The sequence below is a fragment of the Blennius ocellaris genome (genome assembly GCF_963422515.1).
Source record: "Blennius ocellaris genome assembly, chromosome: 3".
Classification (NCBI taxonomy): Eukaryota; Metazoa; Chordata; class Actinopteri; order Blenniiformes; family Blenniidae; genus Blennius; species Blennius ocellaris.
The window spans coordinates 6,435,386-6,455,854 of NC_137652.1; the positions used below are offsets into that span (position 1 = coordinate 6,435,386).

The 20,469-nt window shown below is 41.0% G+C and overlaps 2 protein-coding genes across 3 annotated transcripts; both read left to right on the top strand.

The window, feature by feature from the left end:
• Positions 1-317: 317 nt before the first annotated feature.
• Positions 318-12,272, top strand: LOC308146365 (oxysterol-binding protein 1-like). Of its 2 annotated transcripts, XM_080518144.1 has the most exons (16): positions 318-382; positions 2,572-2,744; positions 2,998-3,206; positions 3,318-3,480; positions 3,573-3,684; positions 3,773-3,971; positions 4,099-4,210; positions 4,338-4,401; positions 4,491-4,658; positions 4,738-4,983; positions 5,187-5,307; positions 5,441-5,544; positions 6,222-6,317; positions 6,554-6,738; positions 6,831-7,060; positions 9,577-12,272. In XM_080518144.1, the coding sequence occupies exons 2-16, from the start codon at positions 2,611-2,613 to the stop codon at positions 9,717-9,719; spliced, it is 2,286 nt and encodes a 761-aa protein (XP_080374270.1). In that variant the 5' UTR covers positions 318-382; positions 2,572-2,610; the 3' UTR covers positions 9,720-12,272. The 2 variants fall into 2 exon arrangements, with proteins under 2 accessions (XP_080374270.1, XP_080374269.1); XM_080518143.1 differs by lacking the exon at positions 9,577-12,272 and having other exon boundaries at positions 6,831-7,380.
• Positions 12,273-13,359: 1,087 nt separating this feature from the next.
• Positions 13,360-18,709, top strand: casp3a (caspase 3, apoptosis-related cysteine peptidase a). The gene is made up of 6 exons (XM_080520227.1): positions 13,360-13,537; positions 13,863-14,002; positions 16,361-16,489; positions 16,594-16,769; positions 16,852-16,963; positions 17,050-18,709. The coding sequence occupies exons 1-6, from the start codon at positions 13,473-13,475 to the stop codon at positions 17,277-17,279; spliced, it is 852 nt and encodes a 283-aa protein (XP_080376353.1). The 5' UTR covers positions 13,360-13,472; the 3' UTR covers positions 17,280-18,709.
• Positions 18,710-20,469: the final 1,760 nt, after the last annotated feature.

Consider the following 20,469-nt stretch of genomic DNA (forward strand, 5'->3'; position numbering starts at 1 on the left):
CTAGGTTAATCGAAGATGTAATTTAACCAGCTACTTTCTTGAAGGGTCGTTTTTAATTCTTCAGCAAAGCTTTAATTATTTGGAAATCTGCGGTTTTCTTTTTGTATAACTGTTGCAGCTCAGCACCACGTTAAGTAGTGAAGACTGACGGCATTAAATCAAAGGTATTTTCCAATGCGTGTTCAAAATAAAAAGCAATAAAACAAAGTAATAAAAAAAATAAACTTTACAACAGCAACAAGCTTCGTGGTCACAAGGCTCAAGCGGAACCATGTTTGCCGGTCAAAGTGCAAGTCGGCCGTTGTTGTGTCGCACAACCTGTAGCAGAGCTATTCCGAGCCAGCTAACGTCGCTTCGTCTCGCACGACATGTCCACAAGAAGGTGAGTGTTGTAGCTTTGTGTGACCATGTCTTCATGTGAACGTGGGACAGATGAGAATGGAGAGAGCTGCGGAGCTGGAAGTGCTCGTTGGCCGCGTCTGCGACGTGTCATCTCGGGGTTCTACTCGGGACGCTGTTGAGCTAGCTGCGGGCTTAGTGGCGGTGTTTCGGATCAACTGGTTTCCTTGTTGACTGGTGATCGACTAGCTTGAGCGTCCGTCTTTTAACAGCAGCTGTTGAAACAAGGCTTACTAAAAGTACGACACTTGCAAACTTTATTGTAAATACCCTTAAACGGCGTTCGCCAGTACGGGATAGATTTCTGTCGAGTTTTTAACATCCGCTCTTACCAGCAGTAACACGGGACGCTACAGGAAGTTGGTTACCAGTTAACACGGAAACTAGTTAATCCGAAACAGCGAGCAGAGTTTTAAGGAGCTTTTGACGAGTGAGGAATTGGCTTGCAAACAGATTGTTTACCGATCTTGTCAGCGAGTCAATAGTTCGAGCATTGAGCCGAGTGTCAAAGATGGCTGGTCGTGTTCTAAAAATGATTTTAAGAGTTGCATGCAATTCAGTGTTATTTAAACCGATCATTTGATGCCCTGCAATGGCAACGTAATACTCGAATTTGAACCTCAAACCAATCATAAATATAGTAATACTACCTGTCTCACGTCTGAGACGTCATTCTCATATTACACACAGGCAGCCACTATTCGGGGATTGACCTCAAAAGCTTACTTCTTGTTTATTAAGCTTTGAATGCTCTTGGGCCTTAATGCATCTCGAATTTACTCGAATAAAATAAACATCCAGACCCCCGAGGTCATCAGGAATTGGTTTACTAAATGTTCCCAAAATTAGAAGCAAACAAACAGGTGAAGCAGCTTTTAGTTCCTATGCTCTTCACCTGTGCAACAAACTTCCTGAACACCTGAGGATTGCTGACACACCCACTACTTTTACATCCAAATAGTCCCTCCTATCTCCCTTCCTATCTATCCTTTCTTAACCCCGGCATTTTTTAAGTGGCGGCCATGATAAGGAACCACCGGATTCTCAATAAGCTAAGGAAAGGAAGCTCAATGCTTCCTATAACCTCCTTTAGCACAGGAAACACTGACGCAGCTTTTACCAAAGGAAAAAAGATCATGCTGCCACACAATTCCTTTCAGCAGCAACATTTAAAGGGAACCGCTCTTCCGAGCTTTCAGGGAAACTCAGGATGACTCGATGCAGATCATGTTAAGTTACCAATGCAATAATATGCCTTGAACAACTTTAAATAAACTAAAACCCATATCCCAACTATGAATGTGATGTGGATGTAAAATAAACACAGTAAAGTCAAATTTTTGTGCCGCCTATTCTCAGTTTGCAATTGTTGTTTATTCACCTGGTAGCCTCTTTAACTTTGATTTCAATTCAGACCTTGTGATATTTGACATTATATCAGCATTTAGGGGCACAGGGGAAAGTGTTATAAATGCGCTTTTTGTGATTCACCACGGGTGATGTCACTAACCTGCACCGCGTTTGCATTATAATTACGTCTCCTAGTAAAAGTGCAGTCCGATAGTCACAACGTGATCGCCTTTACCTAATGCCTTCAGGAAGCCTCCCGACATCTTTCCTTAACCGTGTGATGTCATCCACGGCGTTGAGGTAACGTAGATAGGAAAAAAGAAAGGAGGGACTGTTTGGATGTGCCTCAGGACTTAACTTTATTTATTGTCATTTTCATGCCTTTCTTGACTGCTTTGTTTGAATGTATTTCTAACATGTAGTTTGGATGACCTTTCTTCATTCACAATGTGTGTTTATTAGTTTGATTCTAATCCTTCATGAGCAGCATAATGTCACCTATACAGCCAACACTAAATGTATTACATCTCCCAATGATATCATATGTGTGTACATTATTCAATTCATTCATCATTTTTGAGACTGTAAAATAATTAATCTACTTCTTGCAGCTTTCCTGAACAATTAGATTTTGAAAGTCCTGTTTCATATACTAAACACTATTTTTAGATGACGTGTGCTGCTGCCAGGTCCCCCTTTGCTTTGGTCTCTAAATCAGGTGTAATGCTTTTAGGATTTGTACGACTGAAAATAGGCTAAATTACATCAAACAGTGAAATGTAACTGTTTCTATCATGTCTTTTTTTCCCCCCCAATGCACAGGCTCTAACATCCACCCCAGTGAAACCTCAGGTTGCCATAATGTCAGAGCCAAAGCCACCTACTCCAACCCCTGGAGACACGTACAAGGGTTGGCTCTTCAAATGGACCAACTACATAAAAGGTTACCAGAGACGCTGGTTTGTTCTCAGCAATGGACTGCTCTCTTACTATAGGTATGTTACCTGGGTATTATAATGATGTGGTGAAGTGAGGTTGTAACTGAAGTCTGTTTGGTATTAAAAGCACTGATGGACACCGAAAGGAACTTGTTTTTTTCCACATTTTTAATTTCACACCTGGTTAAGTTGACCTGTACTAATGCAAATTATGCACTAATGGTTTCTGAGAATCACTTCATGTTTATGTGTCCAGTGTTTTACCGAGTTAGAAGAAATAAACATGCCTTATGTTATCTCTCTTGTTTAGGACCCAGGCTGAAATGGGTCACACGTGTCGAGGCACGATCAACTTGGCCACAGCAAACATTGTTGTGGAGGATTCTTGCAATTTTGTTATTTCCAATGGAGGGGCGCAGACCTATCACTTGAAGGCAAGCTCAGAAGTGGAGCGCCAGCGATGGATCACTGCCCTGGAACTGGCCAAAGCGAAAGCTGTCCACATGCAGGCCGAATCCGGTGAGAAAAGTGGTTGTAGAATATAAGGAATGACATATTACAATCCACAGAGATGCTTTGTAGGTTACAAAGCAGGCGCCAATCAATTATTCCCACCGTCTCCTCTCTCAGATGACTCGGGTGATGAATGCCCTGCAGTCCCCCCCACCCCAGGACAGGGCGGAGGCACCCGGAACTCTGAAATACAGTCTACATTGCGCACCCTCAATAGCAAGGTGGAAGACCTGAGCACCTGCAATGATCTCATTGTGAAGCATGGCTCCGCCCTCCAAAGGTATTAATCATCCAACAACATCCCGGTCATTCACGTGTGACTGTAATTCTTCCACATGTTCGTTTATTCATTTGTTTATTCTACAAATTCAGGTCTCTGTCAGAACTGGAGGGGATTCGTGTTGGAAGTGACATGGGGGATAAGGTCCGACAAGTCACAGAGAGGGCCACGCTGTTTCGAATCACCTCCAATGCCATGATAAACGTAAGTCGTCGGCGTGAGTGCGCCAGGACGACGCGGCACTCCTGCTCGAGGTTGTTTTGTTGATGTGCTTCTGTTGGGATCCTCATAGGCATGCAGGGACTTCCACTCGCTGGCCCAGAGCCACAGTAAGCGCTGGCAGAAGGCCCTGCAGACCGAACGAGACCAGAGGGTACGACTGGAGGAGACGCTGGAGCAGCTTGCGAAACAGCACAACCACTTGGAAAGAGCCTTCAGAGGAGCCACAGTTCTGGCTCCTTCGTTTAGCAATCCAAACTTGGCTAATAAAGGTAAGCTCATCCTCAGAAAACTGAACTCGTCGCTCCTCATTCTGTAGTCCGTTAATCTTCGTTAACCAAACGAAGCCAGTTGAGGGTTTTCACTTCTCCTTCTTCCTTTGTTCTTTGTTTGTGTTAGGTGCTTCAGGAAAAGGAGATGCCAGTGACGAGGACGATGAGAATGAGTTCTTCGATGCTATGGAAGACCCAGCTGAATTTATTACTATACCTGCTGATCCTAAATATCACAGGTTGTTAAACAGTTTTGAGTTTTTTTTTAATTTTCAATTCTTATTTACAATTGTTGGTTTTAGTATCTTGCCATCCTGTGTTCTGTTTTACACAGTCTGCATGTCTTCTCCTGTCTCTGTTCCTCAGGAGGTCTGGCAGCAACGTGAGTGGACTCAGCAGCGACATTGGGATGGACGATCAATCGGTAAATGTGAGTTAAGCTTTGTTCTTCCTAGCTACCACCGGTTTTCTGTTGGATTGCCAACACGCTGATGGTGCCTGATCCTTTTCCTCCATCAGTTTGATGAACTGTCCTTGGCCTCCAATCCGGAGTCTCCACAGCCTCTTGAGCTTGAACCGGTTAGACAAAGGCGAACTCGTATACCGGACAAGCCCAACTATTACCTCAATCTCTGGAGCATCATGAAGAACTGTATTGGAAAGGAGCTCTCAAAAATACCCATGCCTGTAAGAAACTGACACACTTGAGATTGCTTTCTGTGTTTATCTGATGAGAAGTAACCAGACTTTGCTGCACTCGTTCCAGGTGAATTTCAATGAGCCCTTATCGATGCTCCAACGTCTGTCCGAAGACCTGGAGTACTACGAGCTCCTGGATAAGGGGGCGAAGTGTCAGAGCTCTCTGGAGCAAATGTGTTATGTGGCAGCTTTCACAGTGTCGTCCTACTCCACCACTGTACACCGCACAGGAAAGCCCTTCAACCCACTGCTGGGAGAAACGTTTGAGCTCGATCGCCTCAGAGACTGTGGATACCGTTCTCTTTGCGAACAGGTAGAAAAAAAAATTATCACGGAAAATCCTTGCTACCGTTAAAAAAAAAAAAGAAAGAAAAGAAAAAAGACTGCTTTGTAGATTGGAAAGAATGAATACTGAATGTAGTTGTTTCTGTTTGGACTGATAATTTCACCGCAAAGCACCGATCACATTCGGCATTCACCTGCTTTGATTTGACTGTCACCGTTTGACCCATTCAGGTGAGTCATCACCCGCCGGCCGCCGCTCACCACGCCATCTCAGAGAAGGGCTGGACCCTCAGACAGGAGATCACACTGGCCAGCAAGTTCAGAGGAAAATATCTCTCCATCATGCCCTTGGGTGAGTGTTTGTGTAATTTATTAGTCACGATCATGCTGCTCTCTATACACTCTTATCTGTTACTTTCAAATGTGACCTTAATGGGCTGTTATGCTTCAGGGGCATGAAACTCTTCTTTTCCCTCTGTCACCAGGGTCCATCCAGTGTATATTTGATAAGAGTGACAATCACTACTCTTGGAAAAAAGTGACCACAACAGTACACAACATTATTGTGGGGAAATTATGGATTGATCAGGTAACCTTGCCACTGATAGATTATTGGATAAAGTAGTACACATTAAAGGGACAAAATTGAGGCCATTTCTTTCAGTAGTGTGTTACTGTAAAACCCGTTTTTTCTACAGTCTCATCAGAGTTTTCAAAGATTTGTTTGTTAGTAATTACTCCAGCTTGTTTATTTTCTACCATCCTGTTTACTTGCCCATCTGTTATGTTTCTGATTTGACCGAGGACTGAATGGTGCATTTACAAGACATGGGTGGGCTGGAGTGAGCTCATTGGCTTTTTAACTTCAACAGAATAAAATAGAAACCTTATTGTCGTTGTCGCCAGTACAACAAGATTAAAAAGTGCCAACCCATCTGTGCATCATCAAAGTAAAAGTATAAATACTATTAAAGTATAAATAAGACGAATAAAACAAAGCACCCATACGTACAGCACTTGTAAAAGAATAAATGCAGCCATTTATGTTTATTTTCCAAAGTTTTGAATTAAATCTATTCCATTTAGTATATTTAAATATCTGAGAGTGCACTATCTTTATATTTTATTGTATGTTTTGTGATATATTTTCATTGGATTATACCTTAAAAGGATGTACATCTGTATCCAAACACCTTCTTTTAAGCATTTGTATTTTTTTTTTTTTTTTTTTTAATTCCTTTCTCTCTTTATATTGCTGCGAGCCAGTCAGGAGAGATAGACGTGGTAAACCACAAGACAGGAGATCGCTGCCACCTCAAGTTTGCTCCCTACAGCTACTTTTCCAGGGATGTACCGAGAAAGGTGAGCCGCCTCCTTCCAAAACAACAATTTGATCTTTGTTTCTTGATGCAATGGTTTATTCACACGATGACATTGATCACATCCAATGATGTATAATTCTTCCAGCTTACATGACAATGTTGACGCCTCCAGTCGCCCTCGTGCAGCACAGAACCGAGCCTGATTAATTCTGACCACTGAGGGCATTGTAATGAATCATGTTCATACTTAAACTGAAAGCTCTGATGTCCTCCCAGGTAACGGGGGTCGTAACTGATAAGGATGGGAAAGCTCATTACGTGCTGTCAGGAACGTGGGATGAGAAAATGGAGTTTTCCAGAATAATGCAGAGCAGTAAAGGCGAGAACGGCACTGAAGGAAAACAGCGGACCGTCTATCAGACCCTCAAAGCCAAAGAAATCTGGAAAAAGAACCCTCTACCGTGAGTGTCCGGTCCTTACAGCAAAAGATAATGTGCATGGTGACGAGCTGCAGTTTGACCTTTCGGTGTATTTTGGTGTGATCATTTGTCAGGGAGGGAGCGGAGAACATGTATTTCTTCTCCTCACTGGCCTTGACCCTGAATGAATTGGAAGAGGGCGTGGCTCCAACGGACAGTCGAAGACGCCCCGACCAGCGGTTGATGGAGGACGGCAGGTGGGACGAGGCAAACGCAGAGAAGCAGAGGCTGGAGGAGAAGCAGCGCACCACCCGCAGAGAGCGCGAGAGGGAAGCCGTCAAAACGGCCGCCCCACCCGAGGAAGGTAGGATAGGAAGGGATCCAAGCGGCTTTGCTGTCGATGTTCCTCTTTATTTGGTGTTCTCGTCGATTTTTCTGTCCATTCATCTTGTTTCCCACTGTGTCTGTCTCCGCTGTTCCTTGTCTGCGTATCTCTTGTTTCATCCCTCAGCTGCCACTGAGGATTCAATGAATGACTCGTCTGTGAAAAGCAAGTACTGCTCTCTGAGCTCGTTCTCTCCCTGACCTCCACTTCCTGTCCACTGTAGTTCACGCACACTGCTTGCCACGTGTCTGCTAACAATTTGCCAGATATCTTCGGCGTCCCCTTGACAGCATTTTAACGTCCCCTCGTCCGTTTCTACTTCACTTTAGCTGAACCAAATGAGACCGCCACGGAAGCAAGTGAGATTTCTGACGAAAGCAAGTATCAAATAACAATCCCAGTTTAGCATGAAGTGAACATTTAAAGGTGCTTTGTGTTGCATTTGGGCAATATAGATCAAAGAAAACCATCGCTTCTAATTATTAATGACTTCACAGCTCCAGGAACTCAACATTTGCTCTGTTTCTAATGTTCCAAGTTCAAAATCACTCGTTTTAACTTTCAAGCTGCGATCAAATGAATTGGATTTGATAACAAAGAGGAATAATTACAAAACATAACATTCAGTATCAGAATTCATAACCTGCTCATCGCATCAGGATGTTTTTTCTTTATTAATGTTGTTTTAACACGAGTCTTCACAGTATTGTACTCGGCGCTCTACGCTCAGTACTTTGAGGACAAATGTTTTCTTGAAGCCAAAAATGTGTTTCGACTTGTGGCATGAATTCCACACTCTATAACTCCTGAACAATGTTCTGCAGGTTTTTCAACTTTTCAGTCAACTTTTAAACTCTCTTCATTCAGGGTGAGGTTTTCTTTTCATTTGTTCCAGCTGTTAAACACACAACTCGGAAAATATGGGTTGAAATATTGAGAATAAATCTCCACTAATTTCATAAGGCTTTATTATTGGCGTGTGTATAATTTTCACTAGTAGCACAGTGAGTATTTCTAGGAGCCTACACACCTATCAAATGTCAATCACTTTGTTTTTCTATTTAATTTGTTTACATTGTCTTTTAGATGTAAAATTAAGAAAAGACAAATACATTTAGTACAACTGGAAAAACGGAATCTTTGCAATTCGCCTAATGAGCTGTGATAGTTTACAAGAATATTGGGTTTGCCATCCTGCACACAGCACCTTTAACCTGCGTAGAGAATTGTGTGGATTTTGGACCGTGTTTGCGTCGTGTGCTTACGTCTTTTGTTGTGCTCGGATTTGCTCAGCTGACACGGAGGATTCTCCCCCTCACACACCCGTTGCATGCAAGTAGCCCCTCACAATTTCATTCAATTTTCCCTTTTCGTTTGGACGTCATTCTCATTCTTTATGTCTTTAGTTTGTGGAATCATCCTTCATTCTGTTTTTTTTTTTTCCAGGCCCTAATGGACCTCCACTCTCCCCTTATCTAAGCAAGTATTTGTATCATGACTGAGCAAACATACAGTTGTATTATATCACAGTTGTAGCAGCTCAGTAGAATCTAGTTTAGACCCTCCAAAAAAAAAGATCTGCTCAACTTTGGCATTTTCCCTCTTTACCTCTTGCTCTCTCTCAGTGGAAGGCAAAGAGTGTCCTTATGGAGCGCCGGCCAAAAGCAAGTAACATCACTCCTGTAGTCCGTCGTCACACGAGCCGGAGTGTGTTCACACTTGGTTTCATTCAAATGAACTCTGTTGACATTGCTCTTTCAGTGTCGCTCTGGAAATATAAAATCTGCTGTGCAAACAAGCCCCTCAACGTCTTCCCTCGTTGTCCAATTCTGCCTCCAAATGAACTCTGCTGTAGTTTGATTTAAGTTTAAAAACCACCTCGGACAAAGATGAAGTGACAGGCCCTCAGGACGTCCGACTGTGGCAAGGAACTTTCCTCTGTTCTGACTCCCTTATGCACTTTCCAGGCTGAATCATCACCGCTTTAAAACACAACCTGTTTATCTATTGTTTGCATGTTGCGGCTTCTTGTTGACAGTGAACGGACACACTAAAATACTACCCGTGTTTCTGATTTGGTCATGAAACCTCACAAGTGTGAACACAACCTAAGACACCGTCCGTAAATATAGTGCTCAAGTGTTTTAGTGCAGCATTTTGTCTTTCAATGATCAGAGTAAACTGTAGCAGTGCTGAACAGTTAGCATGAGTTGTGATTGTGTCAGGAGCTCGGTGCTCTCCATCTTTTACATGACGGGAGAGGATCTGTGCTCTTATTGGGTGTCGATGAATAATCTGATTTCCCGCCTTTTGTTTAAAGGTGCTCCTGAAGGCCGACTGATTTATAATAACGCTTGTGTGTCTCTGAGGACTTCTTAATTCAACCCTGAAAGGCTGATATGGCTCAGTGGACTCTTTACCTTTACTCCAGGTCTCTGACTCCTCCCTGCTAACAGTGTCTCTGTTGTTGTTTTTTTGTTTGTTTTTTTCTTTAGGCACCCACTCTGACAACTACCAGGCCCTGTGGTTCGAGAAGATAGATGACCCGGCGTCCGGAGAGGCATTGCATGTCTACAAGGGAGGCTACTGGGAGGCGAAGGACCAAGGGAGCTGGGACATGTGTCCTGATATCTTCTGATCGCCACTGGATCAGTGCTGTAAAAGTAAAAGTCCGGAGGGTCATCCTCACGTCGGTGTCCGCAACTTCCACCTGGAATTCACCCTGAAAGTAAAGATACTGTTCTCCATCACCGGAGGCACATTGCAGCTGGTTAGTGTTCACTGCCTCCCGAACTCTCCTCACCTTTTCTGTCACATTTGGCACAAATTACTTCTTGTGGACAAAAACATATAGCCAGGAGGGTATTTCAGCTTGGAAACATTTACCAATAATAACAAGGTGTGTGTCAATGAAATGAGTGATGGCCTCATGTGTGATTATTGTTTTGTTTGTTTGTTTTTTTTGCTATACATTCTTGATTCTAACTATTTTGCATTAAATATATTACAATTTTTCCTGCACAACATCACCGTAACTTCCAATTCACACGTGAACTCCAAGATTTTTACAATTTCACTGAAAAATCCCCCCCCAAACTAAAGGATAATTGATACATTTCACTTGTGTTCCAGTGTCACAGATGCAAACACAATTTGCCTTTTAAGTTCTTTGGGATTTGTGGTGACACTTGTTTTCCCAAAAGTCAGACAATACTACTGTTAGTGTAACTTACTTTTTATTTCATGGTTTGTGTTCAAGTCATTCAAATGTGTGGTGTTTTTCTTTTGTTGTTGTTTTTTTCACGACAAGAAGTGTTGATCTTCTCAGACCCTGTGAAACAACGTCAGAGTGCTATTTCTCTATTTGTCTGGTAATAATATTCTTCGAAGTAGAAGGCCATGTTTCAGATTTGATTGACATTTTCCCCAAATGTGTTTAGAAATCTGTAAGTTTGCGCAAATGTCTATAGCCTGCACCTCTGCTTTTTGCAAAAGGAGTCATTTAATGTTTGACATTGTTTCACAGGATGAAAAGGGCACGCAATCTGAACGGAAAAAAAAAGTTTACAATCACCGCCACAGCAAAAAACAATGTGATGCCCATAAAAACCAATGATGAGGATTTACATTTCCTTATGTCATATGTTGAATCTGAATAGACCTGCACTGAGGCAGGGGAACTATATTGCTCTTTAACAAGTGGATGAATGAAGTTGTATTGTTGAATGTGATGTAATGCACTCCTTCTGATCCCTCATGTTTGTGATAAATAGTACAAGTTCACCCTGCGTCTCCAACTCGGTAGTTCAAATGTATTTCTGTAACCACCAGCGACTATTTCAATTCTGCTCGCCATCGAATGGTGAGGTGGTGTATGTGGACAGTCGAGATTAAATTGAAAGCGGGAAAGCTGTGCTCCAAAGTGTCTGTGAGCCGAGTGCTGGTTTCTGCTGGTTCCATGATTTGGCAAGTGAAGGAAAATATAAGGTTTTCTGGTTTGCTTCCAAATGTAACAGTCATAGCTTTAATCTTGATGAGGAAGTTTTGTAGTTTTTGTGTGCTTGCAGGTCTCGATTTTTAACAGACAGCAATAAGAGTGCCTCCACTCCTACGTGAAATGTGAGGCCAGTTTAAAGCAACAAAAAAAAAAAAAAAAACGAAGTCCTCCATATTGTTTGTTGTAAGTGGGAGGACTGTGTGGTTGATGGAATTACAGATTCTGTTTTTATATTCAAGTGTACTTAAAATGAGAACACTGGGAATTAACACAACAAAATATAGTGTTTGTAATAATTCTGTGTAAATATATATATATATATAATATTTAGTGACGTATTTGTCTTGTCAACTGGTTGAATTGATGGAGAATCTAATGACAATGATGCACTTTTTCACCTCCCTCTGTCTTTTTCTTGTCACCAATACAGCCACAGCTCAAACTATTAGAATACAATGGAGAAGTTGATGGGTTTGCAAATCATTCAAATCAAGCGCAAATCATTTTTTTCCCACATTTTTTTTAACTTGATAACTTAAAGACCATAATTGTCGCAATAAAAACTTGCTTGTCATATAGAAAGTGTGAAAACTCCCTAAACAAAGACCTTTTCCATGCTGTTCACATTTTTTGAGATGAAGCTGTTGGTTTGAATTATTATTATTATTATTATTATTATTATTATTATACACAGTCCACAACCTCCTTCTGCTGTCATGTACACATTTTCAGAGTTTGACTTTTTTTTCCCCAAACACCTTTTTTTTTCTTGTAGACATTGATTTGACTTATTTATCCCCAGTGTTTAATGTCTTCTGAACTTCTGTTTCTACCTTGATCTTTTTTTTTTTTTTGTATATTTTTTCTTTGTTGCTCTGCACTCTGGAAACTATCGCCGTCTTACCGTTTTCCTGTATTTCTTAAAGAGACCGAAGGTGTTCTTGCACTTTAGACCAGTACTTGAGTGATTTACAACTTGATTGAACTAATAAATGGTCAACCTGTGACTTTGGCCACCCCAGAGTTTGCCGTTTTGTGACTTTTGGAAACCTTTCTTCACCCTTGCTTTATATACTGAATTACAAATCTATAGTACATATTCCACTTGTTCTAACCCATTTTTGTAACTGTTTATAGCAGGACCATATTAGAATTTGATGGTATTAAAGTATAAATGGAAAATTAAAAAGCTATATTTTGTGTTTTTTTTATTTTTAGTTTGATCAAAACATAGTTTCTTTCATGGACTTTTTTTTTTGTTTTTTTATAGTAGATGTCTTCTTGTCACCTGTTCCAACAACCTTGCATGTACTGTAAATAAAGAAAAGTACATCCGTAATTAAAATCAATACAAAGTACGTTTTAAATGCAACGGTATTGCATAATATTTGACTCAGGCTGTTGACTCTGCTATTTCTTTTTGTCTGTAAATATTTTCCATCGCTGCTTCCCACACAGACATGTCTTGGGTCGATAGACCGTCAGGCAAACCAGTCAAGCTTGTAAGTGAGCAGAGTTATTTAAGCTGTTCTGACAGTTTCGCTCATCACACGGTAAACCTTCATATTTGTAGACTAATCTGGAATGCCGACACAAGTTTGACATTTCTTTATCTTTCTGGTTGTGGTAGATGATGAACTATAATATAAGTTTAATTTAAACGACAGCTACACTGTTTTAGTGATTTGCGGTCTCTTGTCAGAAAAATCCCTGGTTCGAGTCTGGGTTTAGGAGGAGTTTACTCTTAAGCATTCTACTTTTTGCCCACAGTTCACAAACATGGTTCAGGTTGCCTAAATCTTCGAATTGCTGGTATGAGTGCTATAAGTGGTATAAGTACCTGTATGCTGCCATCACCCAAAAGTTGGTTTGATAAAGTGGTGTAGAAAACAAATGAATGGATTAAGGATAAAAGGTAACGTCGCATGATTCATTCATTCATTAAAGTACTTACTTCTGGAATTGAGCTTCTCTGTGTGTGGGGGTTACTATTTTATTATTCTTACAGCATCATGTAATCTGCACTGTTTGAATAAGGTAGGATGAATTTATTTAATCGTTTTCGCTAATTAATTAAAGCCCCCGGGGACATCAGTTTTTATTCTTCAGTTTTGTCTATTTTATGTTTTTGGGGGTTTTTTTTGAGGATCTTTGCAGGAAACCTGATCAGATGAGTCCGTTCTCTTGGAGTCCCCTCCCACACGGGACGCCCCGCTTATAAAAACAAGCGCCTCTCCACGCGTGACATCAGCACCTTTGTTTACGAGCCGGCTGCTAGCGCCTCACCCGACGTCTCCACGTCCTTACCATCCACAAAGAGGGAGCACTCTTCAAGCCCACAGGGCGTGTAATTCCACCGCCGGCTTATTGTTTTAATCCGCTGGCTTTGTGAAGATGTCTGAAAACGGATCCGGGGCTGAGAAGGATTGCGTGGACGCGAGGAAGGACGGGGCGCAGCAGTGAGTGGACGTAGCCGTTAGCTCCGTTATCTAGCGCTCGCGCCCCATTGTGGCGCTTCCTGTTCTGGTTTGCAGAGAACGATGGCTTAAAAAAAACAAAGCAAAAAAACGAATGTTCTTATCACATCAAGGAACCAGATGCAATATTAGAGCTGTTGAATGTCCTCTGGTTAGTTTTAACACAGTCACGGGAATGTAAATGCACGACAGCTGGCCTTTTAAACCACTTCCTCCTCAACTTGCACCACAATTACTTATTTTAATCTCCCTGGCTTTAGCTTCTTCATATATATATATACGTGTCTTTTGTGTTGTTGTGCTTCAGGTCCACGGGGTCTTTGTCTGCCTCTGCCCCCATGGACGTGGACGCCAAGTCCCAGTCCCACAGCTTCAGATACAGCCTGGACTTCCCCAGCATCGGCCAGTGCATCATCATCAACAACAAGAACTTTGACAGGAGGACAGGTGAACCTTCATTCAGTGACCAACCACGTTCAGAACCAAACACTACGATGATCACATCCTGTCGTTACTGGTTTGACTGAAAGAGATGTCGGCATGTTAAATATTTGCTCTGCTTCTTTTCAGTCTTTTTGGAAGTGTACTTTATGATTGTAGTTGGAGGGGGGAAAGCCCCAATCCCTGCGGTCTAAATAGCGTGTAAAATTAAAAGGTGTTAAATAACAAAGTACAAGTAGTTTAGATGTAAAGTTTCGTGTTACTTTGATCCGATAAAGTGAGTCCAATTGAATTCAATTAAATTTGGCAAAGAGCTTGAATGCTGTCCGCGTTAAACATGTTTAAATGTCACACAAATTAAATTGTAGATTTTGAAAGCACTTTCTTTGGAAAGTAATGGATCAAGCCATGTGAGGTTTGTTAGGCAGGACTAGGTTAACTCGATTATGGAGAGAATAGACTAACAAGGGTGTCGTTTGTGTTGTTGGTAATCAAGTTGCTGGTGGCTGATCACAAGTTGGTAAAAATCTGGATTTACTGAAAAGTAAAGGAAGTTGGTTGATGGAATATGTGTCAGATGATGGATGGTGAATGTGGTATTAAGAGTACTTTTCAATAACTTGTACTAAGCGTCTGCAGTTGTTAGTCGGCCAAGGTTAATGGGCTCAAATGTTCACTGGTGAAACTTTTATTAGGAGTAATGTGTTGGCCAGCGCTGGAGCAAACCTGTGTTGTTGTTTTGAACATCTCCATCATTTTTGTGCTTCTGACCTTCGACATCCTCACATTTTGCACCTTCATGAGTTAATATGTTCACTATGAAATTGATTCTTAAGCTATTTCCGTGAGTAATCAGATGTTGAGAGAAACTCTTCAGAAGCTGCTGTGTTAGATGACTTAACGGTCTTAGAACTGGTCTGCTATTACGTCATCATGCAGATCAGGCACCAGTTGACTGTATGTCCGATACTTGATAAGTTCCTCTTGGAGCTTGCAGTGTGCGCTATGTAGACTCGTGCCATACGATATTAAAGCCTGAACGTTCTGGTTGTTGTGGTTCACAGCATCAGGCAACTTTTCTTCGACCTTGAACTGGCTTTAGTCCCGCCCTGCCTTTTCTGCACAATGTGAGTGTGGGGAAGCTGAAGAGCAGCTTCTGCTGAATTCACTGTGTGGTTTTCTTATTTTACTGTCTGACATATGTTGTTAAAACCCGTCCAGCAGGACTGAAAGAGAGCGCAGATGACTGCTCAGTCAACATGTAGCTTTATGATCAGAGAACGAGGTACATGGCGAGGAGGGTAAACATCCACAGCTGTCAAGCCTGTATTTCCTTCTTTATCATACATGTGTGAAGTTCTGTCACTTCAGCAAAGTGGCCACCAATCTGTCGTTCTCTGATTTTGATAGTGGATTGACAAGGCAGTTGTATGTTTGTCTAAAACCAGTAATACTTGTATTTTATACTCTTTGCTTTGATAATAGTTGTTGGCTTAAATCTCAAGTCAAGTTAGTTTGTGGTGCACATACAGACAATAACCAGTAACCTGCACAGCATTTTTACAAGATTAACAAATTAACATTTCCACAATTAAAATGGCAAAGAAGCAAACCACTTTTATGCATTTCTCAGGTTTTATCAGGTTTTAATTTCATTGAAGCAGTGAATCATTGTTTTAATTTTATTGCACACGAACTGAAATTTCAAGCCTTTCCATAATTGGAGCTTATAAGTCATCCAATCAAGAGGGGCTGTTATTGTCATGATTTAATTAAATAAAGACGCCGAATTAGAATAAATGAAAAAAACATTGAACAGTTAAATTTGTATGACATTTTCTTTAGATGCTGTGATAAAAACATGTTTCTTAACCATCTTAAACACTTGCTCTGTTGCTTGTTTATGTTCTCGTGACAAATACTACTTAAATCTGACGCCGGTGCAGAACGAGGCTCGTCATTGTGAGACAGGTGTTGGTTACCTGCACCAGAACTAAAGCTCATTACTAATGTGTCCTGACGGTAAACCAACAGATGGAATTCCACCTTCAGTATTTCATTATTTACACTCCGTTTCAGGATGAGCGGAGTATTCATAAGGTCGTGGAATGCTAATAATTCAGAAAACATGCGGTGTGAAATAACGACCGCAGTACAAATGTGGTTTGTGCCAGTTGGACATGTCGGGGTTTTTTTCTTCTGAGTACATGAGCAACAAATGAAATATGCCTCTCACGCACTGCATATTTGGTGCCTCTTGTAAACTTGACTTCAATGCTTTGCTGTGATTTGAAAAGCAAAAGATGCTTATGTACATTTAAAAAAACTTTTTTTATTGTAATATTGTTGTTTTTCTTTCTGAAGGCATGAATCAGCGAAATGGTACAGATGTGGATGCAGCCAACGTCATGAAGGTGTTTGCGAAGTTTGGTTATAAAGTGAAAGTTTACAACGACCAGACAGTGGAACAAATGAAGCAGGTTTTAGTTGCTGGTAAGTGTGACGTAAAACTCTGACAAACTACAAGAAAGCTTCATATTCCTGCTCTGCTTTATGGTCAGTGCTCATCTGATACTTTTGTTTGGGTGTTTATTAAGCATCAAAGGACGATCACAGCTCCGCGGCCTCGTTCATCTGCGTTCTGCTGAGTCACGGAGACGAGGGCGTGTTCTTCGGTACCGATGGCTCCATCGAGCTCAAGTACCTGACCTCGCTTTTTCGCGGCGATCGCTGCAAATCGCTGGCAGGAAAGCCCAAACTCTTCTTCATCCAGGTATTGTGACCAGCTTGTCTTGAAGTGGTCCACTGTGGGCTCTGCCGAACCGTCTAACCTGCAGACGAACTTCATGAACTAGGCCTGCAGGGGCACTGACCTGGATGGCGGCATCGAAACGGACAGCGGAGACGACGGCCCCACCAGGATCCCCGTGGAGGCCGACTTCCTGTACGCCTTCTCCACAGCTCCAGGTACTTCTAGAAACGCGCGTCTCCTCGCGCACGGTTTTCTTCTTAAACGTTGCGTTGGCGTTCAATTGGTTGTGCTCTGCGTCCAGGCTACTACTCCTGGAGAAATACTATGACGGGGTCCTGGTTCATCCAATCTCTGTGTGAGATGATCAACAAGTATGGGAAAGAGCTGGAACTCCTGCACGTCATGACTCGAGTGAACCACAAGGTGGCAGTAGAGTTTGAGTCCGTCTCCAATTTGCCAGGCTTTCATGCCAAGAAGCAAATCCCCTGCATTGTGTCAATGCTGACCAAAGAGATGTACTTTTCTCCTTAAGGTGAATTTATTTTAGTTTACAGTGAATAGCTCTTAAAAGCTTTGTTATGAGAACACATTTCATAATATTTGCATTATATGGTTCTTTCTGTGTATTTCTGGTACAATAGCATTATTTTTTTTTTTAAATCATAGCAAGGTTTGCTTCTTTATATATAAACACATTTAACTTTCTTTTTTTTTTTTTTTAAAAAAAAGGTTATTTTTCAATCTGCAGGTAATTCCAGTAATAGGACATTGTACTTCCAATTTCACAGCTGTTACCAGGTAGACGCCTCTTTACTGTTTACACAACTTACATTTCAGGGAAATGCTCTCGGAGCCAGTGTGATGGGAATGCACTTTCTGTCGTATCATCATGAAACCCTAGACGGGCTCACTACCCCTCAGCAGCAACACGCTGTGTTTTATACGCCAGTGGTTTAATGTACCTTCCCTATCTGAGCAAGGTGTTTATGTGTTATTACGGGATCGTGTCTTTATTTTTTTTTCTTGACTTGTATGACACTTTGTGTAATACACCTGAACTCAGTTTTGGGAGAATTTCATGTAGCACATTCAGGAGAATCCTGTAAACCTGCTTTTTGGTTTAGTTTTTTGTTGTTGTGATCAGATTTCTTTTTTTTTTTTTTTTTTTTATGTCGTCCTTTCTTTATATCAAGATGGCTTTCTGTGAGAGAAGTGCCATTGTATCATGGGCTTCATGACATGCATGAGTGAAGTCTGAGTTATTCATATAAACATTTAGTATTGGATAAGTAATGGCTGGATCTGTGCTACTAATGTAGTTTAAAAAAAAAAGTGAAACTTGTGACACCAGCTTTTTTTGTATCGAGTGAATTTTTACTATCTGGGTGCTTTAAGTGTGTTATCCAAATCAAGAGCTAAAAGTCTAAACTTTTGGCTTAATTCTAGATGATGTGCCTTTTTTCTTGGGAGAAAATGACATCGGAACAGATTCAGATGAGTTCAGTGAGGGGAAATAAATAACTTTAGGTTGTGGTCTTTCAACACTCATCGAAAGGAGTAATGGCTTCTTTTTTTCCCCCTGAGCAACAGATAAAACAAATCGGGCATTATTGTAAGGGTTTTCTTTAACCTGAATAAGGGAAATTTCTCTTGTAGACCCAATTCAATGATCGTCTCTGAGCCTCAAAGTCGGACTTTATATATGTATGCATATAATCTGCATGGAGGAAGTTGACAGGAAAAACAAAGCACAATTTGTGTTGTTTACAGTAAAAGCTGTATTTGTCACTTGTGCTTTTCATAAACATCTTTCCTTGCAGATTTGTTCGACAATCTTGTTTTTAAGCCATATTATTGAGCATTTTGTGATAAATAGGACTGTCTGGCTTTTGTGATGTCACTGTTTTGTAAGCGGCTCCACTGGGATTGATGTGATGCAAAAAAATAAAGATCACTTTTCATTTTGTGTTGCGAAACTAGTTTTGTTTTTGTGGCTCATAGTTTAGAACATAATTATGAACAAACTAAGCTCAACAAACACAGTAAAGCATCTACTTATGCACACTGTCCCGGGTGTAAACAAAGGGTGTAATTCCAGATTTCGCATGCCTGGTGGTGAGAAGAACTGGGCCACAAGATCCCGAGGCTCAGGGCCAAATAAAGCTGAGCCTCAGATTCCTTCACTTTGCCAGCACAGCATCAGAGTACAAAAAGTAAAAAAGGATCGTTTAATGTTAAAAAGTCTTCAAAAATGTAAAAATCTATTGGTGCAGTTTGAATGAAAAACTACGTCTCGTAGTCCTGTTTTCGATTGTCCTCTGACAGTGGGAGTGGAAGCTTGTGCTTCTGCATTTTCCTGTAACATCATGAAACATTCTTGTCAGCTGACTGGGGGGGAAAAAAACAATACAGTCTGCCGGCCATCCGATCAGAAAGGTTTGTTTTGTCATCCCTTACCTGAGTGTGTACTTCCTGGGGCTGATTGTATCTGTTGCTCCCCATGGAGCACTCTGCAGTCCTGCACTGACCTGGTTGGCCTGTTTTGTTTTGTTTTTTTTAGTTGTTCAATGATCCCTCTTTGAATTAGATTCTCAGTTTCTCCCAGCATTACTATGTGAACATTGAAATTGTGTGAGTCGACCATGAACCTTGTGGTTCCTCACTCTTGCATATCTGCAGCCTGTTTGAACTGCAGCAACCCGTCCCTTTTGCACCATCATACTTTCTTGCACTTTTCTGCTGGGCTAGTCAAATAATATAAAGGACTCGGGAGTATCTACTATGGCCACTATAGATGATTGGGGCATTTCTAATTGAAATATACTTTGCTACTCTGAATACAATAAATGATTTACTCCTGAAATCTCAGTGCACTTCAGTAGTTGTTTGAGATTCTGATGATAATCCGGTCATACAGAATCTCATGTGCTGTATTCAAACATCTTAAATGCCTTGATTTTCTGTCAAAAAATATGATCCTTGGTTCCCCTCTGCTTGAATACAGTGTATGTTGATTAAAGCTATGTACAAATTTACTTAATAATGTAAGTAAAGCAGGGCTGTCATCTGTGGTGAAACTATAAACTCACATTCAGCACATGCTGTACATTCTGTACCGTCTATATTCACTGTTCGAGAATTCACCCCTATTAGTATCCTTAGAGAATAATTACAACTGAATAATGCTACTTGAGGCTTATAATAATATGCACTTGACAACACACAAGGTCACTTCACAAAAGCTTAAAACATACAGAAATACATAAAATAGCATTAATATGGTAAAGAAAAAACGGTGTGTAGGGGAGTTAAACAGAATACATGTAAGTTTACTGTAACAAGAGCTCATGCCACAATCTTATTTCATTACATTCGATATTAAAACTTTTTTATTAAAATGTGAGTATGTCTGCTATAGAAATAGAACAAGTGGGAAACGGTTTTTAATTTACACTTGCAAAAACACCTTTAATTCCTGTGATATAGGCGAGTGGTTGTGGTTTTGTTTGAATACAATAATGTTTGGATTTACAGTAATATTTTGATATAGTTGTTTTATTTAATAACTGATTATTAAATCAGCATAAATAATGAAACACACAAAGGGCAGACTTTGGCCCCTCAGTGGAGTGGTTTCCGAGGCGCTCCTGAACGCAGCACAGCTCTCTCCTGTTCGCTGCTGTTTACTGACTGTCAGTTGATCTGTGGAAGTGGAGAGGAC